This window comes from Nematostella vectensis, chromosome 7 (genome assembly GCF_932526225.1).
Source record: "Nematostella vectensis chromosome 7, jaNemVect1.1, whole genome shotgun sequence".
NCBI lineage: Eukaryota > Metazoa > Cnidaria > Anthozoa > Actiniaria > Edwardsiidae > Nematostella > Nematostella vectensis.
Window position 1 is genome coordinate 16,833,821 of NC_064040.1, and position 16,213 is coordinate 16,850,033.

At 40.1% G+C, this 16,213-nt stretch overlaps 2 protein-coding genes across 3 annotated transcripts in view; both read left to right on the top strand.

Annotated features, from left to right (window-relative positions):
* LOC5516047 (integrator complex subunit 7) overlaps positions 1 to 2,211 on the top strand; it is a 29,464-nt gene extending 27,253 nt beyond the window's left edge. The window contains exons 24-25 of the mRNA XM_048730104.1: positions 119 to 310; positions 1,489 to 2,211. Coding sequence (XP_048586061.1) covers positions 119 to 310; positions 1,489 to 1,719 — 423 coding nt within the window. The 3' untranslated portion in view covers positions 1,720 to 2,211. The remainder of the gene's footprint in view (positions 1 to 118; positions 311 to 1,488) is intronic.
* Positions 2,212 to 13,425: 11,214 nt separating this feature from the next.
* Positions 13,426 to 15,654, top strand: LOC116620150. 2 transcript variants are annotated; one of them, XM_048729925.1, is made up of 4 exons: positions 13,426 to 13,567; positions 14,066 to 14,177; positions 14,552 to 14,753; positions 15,444 to 15,654. In XM_048729925.1, exons 2-4 carry the CDS (start codon positions 14,066 to 14,068, stop codon positions 15,604 to 15,606), a joined length of 477 nt encoding a protein of 158 aa, XP_048585882.1. In that variant the 5' UTR covers positions 13,426 to 13,567; the 3' UTR covers positions 15,607 to 15,654. The 2 variants fall into 2 exon arrangements, with proteins under 2 accessions (XP_048585882.1, XP_048585883.1); XM_048729926.1 differs by having other exon boundaries at positions 14,561 to 14,753.
* Positions 15,655 to 16,213: the final 559 nt, after the last annotated feature.

A 16,213-nucleotide genomic window follows, 5' to 3' on the forward strand; every position in this document is an offset into this window, starting at 1 on the left:
GCTGCTCTGTTAGAACACAGGTAGACCGCGTAGAAAATTTCAGATATTGGACTACTAAGATACACGGCTATAAAATAAGAGCCCCCTAGCTTATACTTTTCCTGATCCGTTATTTCAGTTGGCATTGTCACCCTCCGCATCCTCTCCTTCCGAGTCCGTTCCCGTTCCTCTAGATACACAGTTTGTGCTCAAAGTCGAGGGCGTTGTCGAGTACCGCGGGAAGCCTGGAATCTACCGAGACATCAGCGCTGTCTGTCTGCACGTAACCTGGAAGCCGGAAGAGAAAAAGCAACAGTCACCGGAAGTCAAGGTAAGCTGTCTAAGGCGTGACGTTTTGAGGTTCGCACGCAGCTGTATTTCAGTGTTGTTTATCGGTGCTTGTCGAAACGTGTTCATTACATTACATTTCTCCGAGAAATGGCAGGGGATGGTCGGCTGTCAAGCCGTCCCCTGGGCATCATGGGCCTGGCGGGCTCACAGAAACGAGCTGGAAATCGAGCGTAAGGGGATAGGGGTGCTGGGCATTTCTATGCACTTATTTGTTTTTGCATGTCCAAGTATTCTGTATTATGAATAAAAAGAGACATAAAAGACAGCCTAGACATAATGTTATTGCTCTGACGAGAGACGGAAACAGGCCAAAAGATTCCCACGACTATTTCGGATGCTCTCAATCGTCTGATATGTGTAAACAGTCCCGTTGCGATTATAACCTTAAGACAAATATGCGTGAACTAGATATGCGTGAATTTGATGCATAACTAATGACACGAATTTCAAAATAGCATAAGTTACTATTTGATGCATTTTTTTTATGTATTTCCCCCTATTTGTAACCTGACTGCGTGAAACTTTTCACGGTCTGAAATCAAAGACGTGAACGTGTGCACTTGCGTCTCTGCTGAGTTAAGGGTGCTATGATGGGTGCTATGATATATTATGACATCTATGTCTGGAGCAGTCCGCGTAGCAAGTGTAAGGGACGGGAGGGTAAAGAACATGGAGAAAGCGCTGCCTTTTCTTCATACCTTCGTGCGTTTCCAAGGAAGATCTATACCCCCACGTAATCCACCATCCCCCGAATTCCCCACCCGCCGAATCCCCCATCCCCCGAATCCCCCATCCCCCATCCCCCGAATCCCCCATCCCCCCGAATCCCCCATCCCCCGAATCCCCCATCCCCCGAATCCCCCATCCCCCGAATCCCCCATCCCCCGAATCCCCCACCCCCCGAATCCCCCATCCCCCGGATCCCCCATCCCCCGAATCCCCCACCCGCGTTAAGTGTGAACAAACTGTAAAATCGGAAACTGGTACTGAAAGACTGCCCATCCCACCCCTGTCAAGACAAATGTGTGGAGGGAGGGGAGGGGGAGGCTGTATGGTTCTTTTCTAGAATCACGCATTCAATATCGCGTACCCCCTCTGTTTCTCCCGCCAAATTACGGAGCTGTCTCTTCATAGAAGCTGATAAATATTGTCTTTCAGGTGTTGCATGACAGCGTGACAAGCCTGGAACAGACTGTCACGCCACACAACGACTATTTCAGCGCTCACTTCCTGCTCTCCTTCGCCGCCGCCGCCACGTATGACGTCACAGTCACCACTAGTGTGATTGACAGCTCCAGTGCAAGATGGGATACCGGACCCCAGAATTCCTTGCTGGTTAAGGCAAGCGAGGCGCCTAGTCGAATGAGGATTGGTGGTACCCGGATGTAAGGACTTGCGGTCATTGTGTAAAATGTCAAAGCGTTGAATACCCGGATGATAAGACTCGAGGCTATCAGTGGAGCCCGAGTGATATCCCGGATGACTGCCGGATTGATGGTCCGAGAAGAGAAACGTGCATCAACAGGACTGGTGCGTGAGAACTCACAAGGGGTGAGAGTTGCAGTCATGAATATTATAAACTAAAAGTCCAAGAATTGGCGATACTTCAAGAAGAAGATAACGCTTTGTTGGCGCCCGAGGGAGGGAAGGAAGAGAAGGAAGGGAAGGAAGGGGAGCTTCGCAACTGAACTGTATAGAAACATTAAAATCTCATGATTACTTATCAGAAAAGACTAAGTGACAAGACGAAGCATTAAAATAAGTAACACTTCCAGAAAACCATCATGACAAATATTTCATCTTTGATAAATTGATGCCGAACTTAACGCAAGAATTACTTGTATATCTTGTATTATTTAGAATAAATGGTATTATTTTGAATATTATTTTGCGGCTTAGTTGTACGCTGCCCCCGGTGCTCTTTCCGCTGCCGTGTTCCGTGACACAAGCGTGACACGCACCCATGCACATGTCACGGAAGGACACACTTCCGTGACATGAGACAGAATAACACCCACGCAATTTGCACACGTGCATGCAATAAATAAACGTAAACATTGTGTGATATAAATATTTTATCCGCCAATCGGGCAAAATAGTCATGCGCCCCATCTGAGTATAGCTATAATATAAACGCGGGTTTCTTATTCCATTTTACGAATATCGCTTTCGAAACTCGAGACATGTTTAGCTCCCGCCAACCATAGAATAAACGGAAAATATTCTCGATTTAACAATGTAATTTTCGGTCCTGTTATATCAAGGTTTCACCGTAACCTAGACATAAATTTCGTTTGTTTTCTGTGAGCTGCAAATGACTTGAAGTGACATCACGCCATGATAATATTACCAATAATATTTGTCGTGGTAAAAATGTTTGTGAAATAGCAAAGATTATTTATCTATTTATTTTTTGTTCATTAATTAGTTTATTTATTCATTCATATTGCTAGTGACAGTTAATTGCTGGTCATTTAGAGGTTTATAAGTTCGTCATGTACCCATGCTTCTATCCATTTCTGTATTTATTGCTCATCCATTTTTTTATTATTTTTTTGGATGCTTACTTATTTTTTATTTACCCATATATAACTTTACTTATCATTTATTTATACATTCATTTGTCACGCCCCCCCTCCCTTGTGCTATGTAAACCTTCGCCCTTCCCCAAACTATATGTACAGGTTTTGTCTGCTACGTGGCTCATTAACATCTAACACCCAGTCGGTAGATTCTATCGCTCGCTCCAAGGCATAACATAGATCGACACCTCTTTCAGAGTTTTGCCTCCATTCTTGACCTTGGTTTACTTTGCCGGAATATTCCCTTTCATCTCTCACCACAATTTGCATCAACTTATATAAGTCATCATAGTCCGGTACCCTACCTCTGTTGTCCTCTTGTCTGTCGAAAGCTCCCTGTTTTGTAGCTGTTACTACCCTATAAAAAACATCCTTTGAACAGCTAAGGTTTACTTTATTCGAGTGTTTGTTAGGGGGTGTAATTTGTTATTATCGATAGGAAATAGAGAGATAATACGCCCTCGTTATATTGTATCATCCTTGGATAGCCGCCGCGATGTACAGCAACTCGGAACTGAACTACCGTCGTGACGTCATCGCCCTTGACCCAGTTACTCCTGCACGTACGACAAGGAGTGACAGTCACGAACAGGCTTAGACTTGTCACGCAACAACGTTTATGCCAACCCCGAGAGCTTTAGCCTAAACCCACAAGAACACACGCCATCTTAAAACCCATTAGTGTAAAAAGAGATAAAGCTATTTCATGTTGGCGATTCGAGTCCATTTCGATGACTTTGGTTCGCATATTAAACGCATTTCTCGCTTTTTCAAAATTCGTGATCGCTCATTTCTACAAATTTCTACGTGACTGTATAACTTTTTTTGGTCACGACATCGTTCTCTGATTGGTGGAAGACCTGTCAATCTTGTGTAACTAGGGGTGACAACCACTATATATTTCGTATCTGTCGAAGGCCAACACATAATCACACAAAGGCTGCTCCGGCTAGTGTATTCATTCAAAAATATTCACTGTAAAAAAAGAAATTCGATTTATTTTAAAGACAACAAGGCAACGGACTGAGATATATCCAAAGTATAGATGTGTTAAATTTGGTTGTCTTGGAAGACAACGCTAACTACCCTGTACCGGTGTTCGGAATTCTCGCACAGTGGTGTTGTTGTATTTTGTTCGCCGTTGGAGTGGACTTTTGCTACGAAAATGTGCTTCACCGGGGAGAGTCCAAATCATAGAGAGGAGATTGTCAACTTGGCTTTGAAAAAACGCGTGCGTAATAAGAGGAAACGAGCCCCTGATATGTGTTTGGAGGTTTTGCTTACCAGTACCGTACGACGCTTACGATGCGAAATCGAAAACGAAAGATACTTTACGGCCAGGCCGGCGAAACGGCTAAAAATTTCACACGAGAATAAAGCAGATATTGAGGAAAAAGTACCTGATGTTCTTGATAAAAGCATGGAAATCGAAAATGAGATTGAAAGAGCTGTGGAAAGTTTGACTTTGTTACAAGAATCACCCTGCCATGTCACATCTAAATCTGACAGTTTACCAAGTGAACCGTGTACGGATAATGTTGTTCCGGAAACAATACAAACCATGTGCATCAAAAATCCCTCTTCAGCCATCTTACTTTCAGAACATGCTAAACCTAGCTCAGATAACACTCAGAGCTGTGAACTGGCAAATACTTTAAACTACGAAGATATGGATTTTGATACGCTATTACAGAATTTACTTGATATTTGCGAACCGTTGGGGAATGTCGAAGATTTGATGAAAGAGTATTCGATGGATCCTACTCTGACACAAAGCTCTTTGGACATTTTAGGACATAATGACCCTTTTCTTCCAGGGATGTTTGAAGTAATGTGTTCCTGACGAGCATGGCTAGGATACAGAAAAAAGAATGACTTCGGGCAGTTTAAAGGCCTTTCCAGATTGTTCAATTAAATAAGACCATTCTAGTTCATTCGGCGCGGCTTTTTTTTATGATTATTCATGCGATTAGCATATCAGGAACCCATTCAAGTGTTCGTGACGATCCGTTTACGTAATCAAAGTTACGTTCTTCGAAATTCATTCCCTATCTTGAAAAACAAAATGGGGTTATTTCTTGAAATAAGGATAATAAGTTATCTTCGGCAAAATCCAAATTTGCTTGATGTTAATTATTGATGTTTGTATAGAGGGATAATTTATTGGTGGTTTCCATATTTGGAAATGGATTTTAAAGTACCTGTAATATGGAGCTTTAACAGAAAAAAATATTACTGTAGAAATAATATATTACATGTTGATATGTCAAAACTACAGAGCAGATGAATATCATTGTTATTATTATTTCAATCATTTTTTGTATTAATAAATCTGCAAAATAGTGACAAACAACTATTTATCTTTTAACACATATAGTAAGCATACTATTTTTAAATATTATGCTTTACTTTTACTTTAATTGAAGTCCCTGATTGCAATTTATTGCCCATTTTGTATATACCAATTGATAAACATAAAACATGATCTAAAAGGTCACTTTATTTGTATTATAATATTTATTAATAAACTCTACGAAAAGCAATCAACGTGTTGTGATCAATGAGTTAAAATGGAACGAAACATGTTTTATCATAGTAGACTCCTTTCATCTTATCTTCCAGCTTATCGCACATTCTCTGATACCATATTTCCTGTTTTTCATTCATTATACAAAAATCTCGAGTCAACTGTCTAATACTTAGCCTTCCCAAGCCATGTAGACCTTTAAACCATGTAGACCTTCTCAAGCCATCTGACCATCACAAACCATGTCATGTAGACCCCCCAAGCCATGTAGACCTCCGAAGCCATGTAGACCTTCTCAAGCCATGTAGACCCCCCAAGCCATGTAGACCTCCCAAGCCATGTAGACCTCCCAAGCCATGTAGACCGCTTGCTGGCAAGCCAATGTCGCAGTGAAATGCTCCTTGCTACATTCAAATCTGACCTTGAAAATAAAGCCCTAAAATGGGAATGTCCTATTTTTTACTTCACATGTGTTTACACCTATCAATTGGACTAAACAAGATTATTGACTAAAAGTGAACGGTACGCTATATTTAATACTTATGATTTTGTTTAGGGGGATGGGGGTTCTGCAAGTTAGCTGATCTTTCGAATTTCATTAAAATGTTGATAAATTCGTCACTTTGTTGTTGATAGCCAGATCACTGTAAATAGATTTGTACTTAGTTTTGGAGCCGTACTATCACTTATTGCAAAATTTTCATCGCCGGCTCATTGGGTGTCGTTTTCTCTTCCAAGGCCTTCTCGACCCCGCCCATCCTCTTGGGGCGTGGGGCGAGAGAAGGAAACGTGCGCGATCTCTGATACTCAAATGTTCTTTCATTTCGCTTTTTTTTCATGTTGGCGGACATCCTTTATATGATAATTGCCGCAAGCCAAAAATGTACGGAAGTTGTATGTCCAAACAATTCAACCTCCCTGAAAACTGCTCGAAAGATTAATTTCCCCTGAGTATTTTTGGTTTTCATTCTCGCCAACGTTTTGCTGCACATCTTAAGTTTGTTTTTTGAAACAATAAAACCACATTTAAAGTTTCTGAAATTTTAACAAAACCGCTTTTTGGCATACGAGACGTATGCTTTTAAATTTTCAAAAGTATCATTGGCTCAATCTAAATAGCAAAAGGCACAACATAACATCAAGTTTCTTATTTGTTTATTTTTTTAATTGTTTTCTAGGCTGAATTAAATCAATGAGAATTTCCGGCAATTCTACTTTTGGCATTTAATTCATTTTTTCGTTGACGAAAAAAAGGTTATTTCTAAATATAAACTTGATATTTCCTACCTTTATTTAATTGAAAATTAGAAATTTAAAAGAACTTCAATTTCACATTTGGATGTAGCCATTTTGAATATACCCACCATTATTTGATATTTCTGTTTATTTTCATCAACAGAAAATAAGTCAGGGCGAATTTCCGGCAATTCTACTTTTGGCAATTATTTCATTTTTTGTTGACGAAAAAAGGTTATTTCTAAATTTAAACTTGTCATTTTGACTTTGAAATAGAGAAATACATATGCTTTTTTTAATACTGTCAATTTTCATTTTAAAATTGATATTTCCTGCCTCTTCCATTTCACATTTGGATGCAGCCATTTTGAATATTTTTATACCATTTTATTATACGATATTTCTGTTTATTTTCATCAACAGTAAATTAGTCATTAAGTCAATTTCTGGCAATTCAACGAACAAGGTTTATTTATTTCAAGCTTCTATTCATTTCCTCCAATCACAGGCGGGCTACTGGACTATAACCACTGGGCCACTGGATTACAGCTTGCTACCAAATGTAAACAAATGGCGTCATGATATAATGGCCTACTTAGTGAATTTTTTTTGCTTGCTTTCTAAGGATGGGTTTCCCCATACTACGTGGTCAATACAAACGGCCTTTCCATTTTTTCTTGAGTTTCAATTTCTTTTTTTAGGGGGGTCCTCCAAAATGGAGATCAGTGTAGGCACTTAGTCCCTCTCTGTTGGCTATGCCCATTGAAAGTGAAAATGAAAATAACTCTTTTAACATTATAATGCAAAATTCAGTCAAGCCAATGGTAATCTATTATCTGCCTTTCACAATTAAAACATTTTCTTATTATCTTTTTTATCTTTCTTCTAGGTGCGCAATTTTGGAGATCTGCTAGAAATTGTCTTGTGATCAAACAAATAATAATAATATATGTTTATTATTCCCTATTGCAGTTGAGACTGAATTGCAGGGAGAGCGCCAACAAACTTACAGTACACACAATTAACAATTAACATATTTTACAGTTACAAAATCGCTTTGTCTTTTGGTTTTTGTCATCTGTGTGCGCCTCGTAGTATCCGACCTAAGACTGTATTTGGCGGGTACTACACATGTCCTCGAGTCCATCAGCTGTAAGACGGGATGCTCGTGTGGAAGGTTGGCTACATACTGGCGGCATAGATTATTGCGGCGCGTCTCAAGAGTCAGGAGACCAGCTGACACTAATGCATTATCGTAAGAAGTGTCTGGAAGAATAATCCGCAATGCACGCTTCTGGGTTTGTTCCAGGGATGATGATAGGTACATTGGCAGATTGGCGAATACGACGCAACCGTATTCGACTATTGATCTGATTAACAAACAATAGACGCCCACGAGATCATTATGGGAGACGCCGGATTTTTTCAGTTGCCTTAGGGCGTATAGTCGCTTGTTGGCTTTCTTGACTATAACATCGCAATGGGCCTCCCATTTCAGGTCGTCTGTGATGGTAAGTCCGAGCAGCTTAAAACTACGTACGCGTTCTACGACCGTGTCACCGATGAAAATGGGAGACCACTCGCAGCTGTTATAGTCAAGAAAGTCAACCGCTATAGATTTACATTTTTTCGGATTAAGCACTATATTATTGTTGGATGCAAACTGGTAAATGTCACTAACTAAGTAGTTCATCACCGGGGGGGGAGTTCCTTGGGACGATCTCAAGAATGGTTAATTCGTCGACAAATTTCGCACGCGGGAACCATTTTCTCATAAGGTCGTCTACATAACGGCGAAGAGAATTGGGCCAAGTTTGGTCCCCTGCGGAATACCTCAATTGATGGCGTGAAGGCTTGAGGACACATCCGAGATCTTGACAAATTGGGTGCGGCCCTCGAGGAATGCAGCGATCCAGCGCACAACACAGGGGTGAAGGTCATAACCTCGAAGCTTGTCCAGGAGAATCTTGTGGTCAATAAGGTCGAAACCTTTTTTGAAGTCTGCGAAAAATAAATACCCAGCACAGTTCCCACGATCCAGGTTATGAAGCAGGATGTGCAATAAATAAACAAGTGCATCTGTTGTAGATTTCCCACTGACTGCAAACTGGTTGGGGTCGAGCTTGCGCATAATAGGGGGAAAAATCCTGCTGAGGGTAAAGCCCTCCATCACCTTGGCTACTTGGCACGTAAGCGCGATAGGCCTGATATCGTTTTCCACCGTACTGGGGGGCCGCTGTTTTGGGATCGGACACGTAGCGGCGCGCTTAAGTATTGTTGGAATGAAGCCGTCACGCAGTGAGGAGTTGTAAATATCAGCAACTACCGGCGCCAGTTCAAACGAGAAAAGTTTCCATATGACGTTTGGAGTAGCGTCTGGCCCAGGGGCTTTTTTAACCTGGATGGCGCGCAGGGCGAAGCCGGCTTCCCTTGGGGAGATTAAATAGCTGTCTGGGATTTCCTGTACTTGGATACTACTAACATCAGCTGGAGTTAGAGGGGAGAAATCAGACGTCAGTCCGACAAAGAACTGGTTGATTTTCTCACAGAGATCAAGAGTGGACGTGATGTTGGATCCACCGATCAGCTGACAGTACCACTCGTCACGACTGGTGGATGATCCTGAGAGACTTTTGACGTTCGACCACCACTTGCCAGCACGAGTTTCCTTGAGGCCCTTGACCTTGGAGTTGTAATAGGCGCGCTTGCTGTTCTTGATAGCGGTCTGGACTTGGTTGCGCCAACTGTGAAACTCGTGCGAATCCTTTCCGTGCGCGGCGAGCGCGGACTGCCTTCTAGATATAAGGGTCTTGATTCGAGGAGTAATCCACGGCTTGTCGGTGTTGTGCAGTTTGACAGACTTTAGGGGTAGAAAGAAGTCTATTCCTGCCGACATTACTTGGGAGAAAAACTCCCACTTCTCTTTGCAAGATGACATTGAGTACAACGGCGTCCACGAGTATGACGTTAGCCAGCGGCCAAACCCTCTTATCACACTGTCACAGAGTTCCTATTCTTGAACAAGAAAAAAGGCAAAGGAAAGAACCCAAAGCAAAGTCGGCTTCTAGAGGAGATCCGAAAGATGGTCTCCGATGCCTGCGATCAGCCCTCTCGTGAATCACTGGCAGCAAATTCAGAGGCCGCAACAAGGGAAATGGCACGGCAAGAAGTAAAGGAGCTTTTCAAATGCTAAATATGCTTTTCAACCAGCTCTCTAACAGCTGCAAGTTGTCCCAGATGCTACAAGCTCATCGGATGTGTGCCTTGCGCGGAAAAGTGGGGAGAAGCTACTAGTAATGGATCTAGATGTCCGTTTTGTAGAACCAGAAGACAGTACTGCATAGCACCAGTGGTGCGTGGCCCCGCGGACATTTTGGGTCAGCCCATATTCCTCCCCCAATGGGAGATGAAGATGAGGAAGAAGAAAGTGACGATGACCTTAGGCCTATTCTGTGACATTTCACCATTCTTCTCCAAACGTTCGTTTTGCCCTTGATGATGATTACATGATTCAATAATACATGTTCTTGGACGACTGTGTCCACCTGTGAAGCAGTCATTCATTTGATACCTTGATTCTTGCAGAATAGCCTGATATTCCTATCCGGATAGCCTCGACTAACTTCTGGAAATGTTTCTGTCAGTAATTGCTTATTTCTTCGTAACACTTATTTTGTTTAACCAGGTTTTCTATCGCTTCTTGATTCTCGTTCAAGTATTCCGCCATTTTTATTTTATTTTTTTTCAAGAAAAAAGGCGGGAATCAGTACACCGCAAATGGTGATGGTTATACTAAGTAGCCCGCCTGTGATTGGAGGAAATGAATATAAGCTTGAAATAAATAAACCTTGTTCGTTAAATTGCCAGAAAATGACTTAATGACCAATTTACTGTTGATGAAAATAAACAGATATATCGTATAATAAAATGGTATAAAAATATTCAAAATGGCTGCATCTAAATGTGAAATGGAAGAGGCAGGAAATATCAATTTTAAAATGAAAATTGACAGTATTGAAAAAAGCATAGGTATTTTTCTATTTCAAAGTCAAAATGACAAGTTTAAATTTAGAAATAACCTTTTTTCGTCAACAAAAAATGAAATAATTGCCAAAAGTAGAATTGCCGGAAATTCGCCCTGACTTATTTTCTGTTGATGAAAATAAACAGAAATATCAAATAATGGTGGGTATATTCAAAATGGCTACATCCAAATGTGAAATTGAAGTTCTTTTAAATTTCTAATTTTCAATTAAATAAAGGTAGGAAATATCAATTTTAAAATGAAAATTGACAATATCGAAAAAGCTTAGAAATTGTTCTAATTCAAAGTCAAAATGACAAGTTAAAATTTAGAAATAACCTTTTTTTCGTCAACAAAAAATGAAATAATTGCCAAAAGTAGAATTGCCGGAAATTCTCACTGATTGAATTAATCCAAAAATCACCAAAAAGGATTGTTTTAACTTTTAGACTCTTATTAACTTCTGTAGTTGGGACTACGGGTTTTATGGATCCCCTTTTTTATAACCTTGGGCCAACATATTTTAAGACAATTTTACGTTTAAAAAAATAACGTATGATACAATTACTTGATTACATTAAGAACAAAAGATGAAGTAAATCACATGGTAACGGAGGTTACTAGCAGAATTGCCCTGACACTTTATAAAAGAAAACCTAACTATTGCAATCTTCCGAATATCAATTGAAAGAAAAAAATAACATTTGAATGATTGAAAATATCAACTACTAAGTATTCATTGTAGAAAGTATATGCTAACCAGTCAACTGACTGAATACAAAAAATGAAAACGCAAGCAAAAACCTCAAAGAGAACATAGAAATCTGCCTTAGAAGCCGCATTTTAGTATTATTCTTATAGATTCTGTTCTAAAAGAAAGACAAGAAAGTGGATAAAAGTGCATAAATTATTATACTTGGGTAAAAGTCACCTCCGTTACTTCTTGCGTTACTGATCTTTAAACATTAACAAAAAAAAAATCCCATATAAGCAAGGAAGAACTTACTCGATTCGGATACCTCGATTCTTTGTGATTAATTTGCAGTGCGCTGAAGCTTTGTTAAGGTTTCTCTTTTGAGAGTTTTGAGTCGATACTTAGCTTGCACATGGAACTGTGCAAAACTAACAATTTCGCCAATGGAAAAATAATAAGTGTGCGCTGGGTATATAAATTGTTGCGCGGCATAACTAGATTTAAATAGAGCATAAGGAACTTTATCCCAGTAAAGAGCTTAAAATCTCCTCTGTAAGGAGATAGACACGTTATTTTGTGCTTTCATCTTTCCGTTACAATTTTAGTTACGATCGCATAAAGCAAAAATGCAAGTATCTTCTACTGAAAACCTATCGAATATATTTCTACTATTACACTTCCTATTCTATTATCTCGAAATGTAATTGCGAATGTCATTTGCGCGACCTCGATGGAAGTACTATATTTGACTAAAATAGCATTATACTGAATCCAAATGAGCGTAAAACCAACCGAAAAGAGTAAAAAAAAACTCAAACTAATGTTTAGAATATATTTGTAGGCTCTAAACATCCCATTAAGGTACAAAAAAAAAAGCTGATTTGTTTGACCAGAAGCTGAAGATTCTAAACTCGCGGTAACGGAGATTATGCGGTAACACAGGGTAAAAGAGGTTATTTTTAAACAATCTGTTGCTGCCACATCTTCGAATTCACGCTTAGCAGAAATATCTATATTGTATTGCGTTCATATTAATCAGTTGTAAAAACCTGCAAAGTTTACAATTCTCTAATAATTTTTGATCTTGGAAAAAATGCGATAACGAAGGTTACGCTCTTATCTCTAGGCTCCAATTTGGGAGTTTTCAATTCTTAAGAAAAAATACGTGGCCAAACTTTGTGCCTGAAAAATATATGTTAATTGAGGTAACGGAGACATTGGACATTGCATCAAAACTCGGGGAAAAATAGGCACGATTATAGTTTATTAACTTTTCTATAGGAAAAAAACGTTGTTTGTCGATGTCACTTTGATTTGCCTCCACAAACCTCCTTACCGCCATGGCTATTTATTGAATATTGGGCTGTGAACATGAGAAAATTGGCAAAACTGGCAGCTTCCAAAACAAATTGCAGCAAAATGGCGAATATTTACTCAATGAAGCTGTATACCGTTTGAAAGGTCAATAATTCTGCCCACTTTAACAGAAAGACAGGTTTTAATCGTAATGTGTACATTTAGCGTAGAATGGGTGTAAACATCTGAACAAGCTCCTAGAAAACAGGAAACTTCATGAATCGTCCTAGAGTGGTTTTCAAAAACCTGTGAAATACTATTTAGTACTAATACACTGTAATTTCTTTGTTCTCTTTTGTTCTGGCTTGACTATTACATCTTAACAACTGCATTTTGTCACATTAGATTTTGAAAACTACTCTAACTGCCGATAGAGAGTTTTAATTTTCCAATTTTAGCTTCCCTTGACAGTGCTTTTAACGAGGCTCGAAATAGTTATTTTCGGATTCTTTGGTCAGAGACCAGTACTGTATCTAACATAATTAATACTTCCCTTTATTTGAGACACATTTGATTGTCTGCAGACGACTTCTATATATTTTTTTCGATCTTAGAGCGCATTTCTATATATCAAATTCTGCATTTGCACAAGGCAAAAAATACATACAAATCTCTTTACTGTTTACATTGCAAACATAACCAACCCATTATCTAATTCTTGAACAGGAATATTCCTGATTGCAGCAAATAGTCAATTTGGGTATCTTCACTTACGCGACTCCACCATGGCCAGTCTTTCGTAAGACGAGGAAAAGACTTCTGTTCACAGTGAACACAAAGACTATCACGCAAAGAGGAAAATTTCAACGCGACAGAAGGTATGATGCGTCATACTTATATTTTAACATCTTATTACTTTTTTCTGCTTAGTTCATTCCTTCTAATTATAGTTTTCTTTTCTGTTTTTCTTTTAGTTATTAGTTTTCTAAAAAGAAATAGCAGCTGTCTTGGAACATACAGGGGGTCATCTCTAATCCTTTAACTTTAAATTGCATTCTTCCACTTTTTGGGGGAAGGAGCAATTGTACTTATAGTTCATGCCTAGATACTACGCTCGACTTTACCTGTCGAACCTAGCTAGCATGCCTTACACAGTATATTAATTTGGCGTCGCTGTTGCATACCATATTCCCTCGTACCGTATTTACTCTATTCCTATTAAATCTACTCCCTCCTTCCCCCTAGTCAACAATCCTACACCTTCTCAAATGCCGGCTTGTACCCTTCTCTCGATCATAGAAATCGCCTTTTTTAGTAGCGGCTTGCCAATTTTCTGCAAGCAAAATATTGTTTCTGTTCGTTTTTATATATTACAGATGAAGTACACTAGCGCACTCGCAATTCTCGCACTGCTAATCGGTGCCGCCATTGCAGAAGAAAATGAGTCTGAGAACGTCTACCAACCAGCGAATGAGAAGCGGACTGATGGTACAGTAGTCTAAACCCCTACCCCTCCCCCCACCTTTCGTCATGGATGATTGCACGGAAGATGTTCGATCACACAATAGGCTCTGTTAGAGAGCAATTCTAGTATTTTCTTATTCTGACGTGATTTGGACCCTGTTAGGGTAGCCAGCTAGCCGGCTCTCAATAAGGGTTATTCAGTAGTGTTTTGTTTCAAAGACTGGGGGCCCTGTGGCGTTTAACTGGACCGGCCTGCACACGTACCCTCGCCCCAGTGAACCTCGGCCTTTATCACATGTTCGAAAAAAAAATCATTTTCGAATGAGCAAAAAGAGTGTTCGCTAGCAAGCTAGTGTCTATTCTTACACTTTTTTTCTATGTCATATCACACTTCAAAGATGACGAAGGGCGATCATACTCGAATTCCCTTTATTACAACTACTATGACGAGATTGCTACCTCCGTGTGCTCAAGCGTGCCAAACAGATCCGGGATGCGATTTGCAGTGCGAAGAAAATGCCCCAGCACGTCCACCTGCCAGCAGATCTGTACCGGCGCCAAAGTCACTGCTCAGTTGCAGTGGTCATGGACGAAACACATGTGAGTCTTGGATAAAGGGGAAAAGAGTAACTTAACTTATACACTTAAGTTAAGCGTAACTTATACACTTAAGTTTAAATTCAGAGTCGTAGCAGGCCACGTAAGATTGGGGATAGCACAATACGGAAACATTAAGAAAATATTTGGGGGCACAGCCACGCCCAACTGGTCACTTTGAAATATATATATACATTTTTTTTGGGGGGGGATGGGGCACATGCCCCCAGTGCCTCACCCCGGGTGCGGCCCTGTAATGGGGGGGGGTGAATGGCCCTAACAAACCATATGCTTTATCGCTACACCGCCGGCTAAGAAAACAACTGTTGATGTACCAAACAGCTCGTCGGGCTGGCTAACTTTAGCTCTTTGGGAAGGGAAATGCGGGTATCTATGCCCCCCCCCCCCCACAAGATCTCTATCTAGTGTTATCTGCTCAACAGGCGCTACTTGAGTGGAAAAACGGAGGCAATAGCGAGATTTCGGAGCCGAGCTAAACCCCGCTATTTTTGGCCGAGCGCTAAGTCCGATATAACTGCTTTTCCAGTAGCCTTTTTGGGGCGCTTTTCTAGAGCCTATTTCGCAGGCTCATCTAATGTGCTTGATCCGCGCCCAGTGGCTCAGCTTCAGTACTCTTATTGGGTGGGAATTATTGCTGAAATAGCACTGTGTACGGACATTATTGTCTTACAGGACGTTTGATTGTATTGAGTCACTCCACATCTACAAGAATCGCCCCGTCCTGTCGCCCGACAGCAACGCCGACACCGGAAAGATCGGCCTTCTTGTCTGGCGTTATCACACGTGTAACAGGGCTAGCTGTGGCCCTAACTACTGTTGCTGTCAGAAGCGCTAATTTAGTGCCGCAGATGTGTAAACATCGAATAAACAGAAACGAACATTGTTCTTGCTGTTGTTAAGGTTCTTTGGGTGGTCTTCAAGGTTTGGGGTGTAAGAGAATTTCGTGACATGGCTTAACTCCGTGTTGGACGCTGGATACCAGGATCGAGGATGCGCGGAGATAGTTTTTTTGTTCAGCAAGCATTGTAGATGCACATCCATTCCATTTAAAGATTCTGAAAGTCCAACCTTTTGGAATCTAGGTATTGTACAGGCCAGCAAATTATCCCTTGCCCGCAAATGACCCCCAAAAACAACATAGCAGGCCCGCAAAAGATCGCGTATCTATGCTAGATAAAAAAAGAACTGTTTCTGTAAAATAATTTTAAATTGAAGAAAATTAAATTATACATTTTTATTTAAAAAAATTAAAATACATGTTAAAAATTAAGCAATATATTTTCTCTTAACCATCTGTATTTATGTAAAAAGATTAGACTTCTATCACAATAACCTATGATAAATTTAAGCGGGATTTTTTAGTGTTTTTAGCGACCAGGAATTCTAGAAAAAAACATGCGGAATTCAATCCAATATTAGTTTACAACAAATATACTTCTAAC

Coding starts and splice junctions, on each gene's coding strand:
- LOC116620150 (XM_048729925.1), top strand. CDS start 14,066: ATGAAGTACACTAGCGCACTCGCAATTCTCGCACTGCTAATCGGTGCC. Junction 14,178..14,551: donor GAATGAGAAGCGGACTGATG/GTACAGTAGTCT, acceptor CACACTTCAAAG/ATGACGAAGGGCGATCATAC. Junction 14,754..15,443: donor TGGTCATGGACGAAACACAT/GTGAGTCTTGGA, acceptor ATTGTCTTACAG/GACGTTTGATTGTATTGAGT.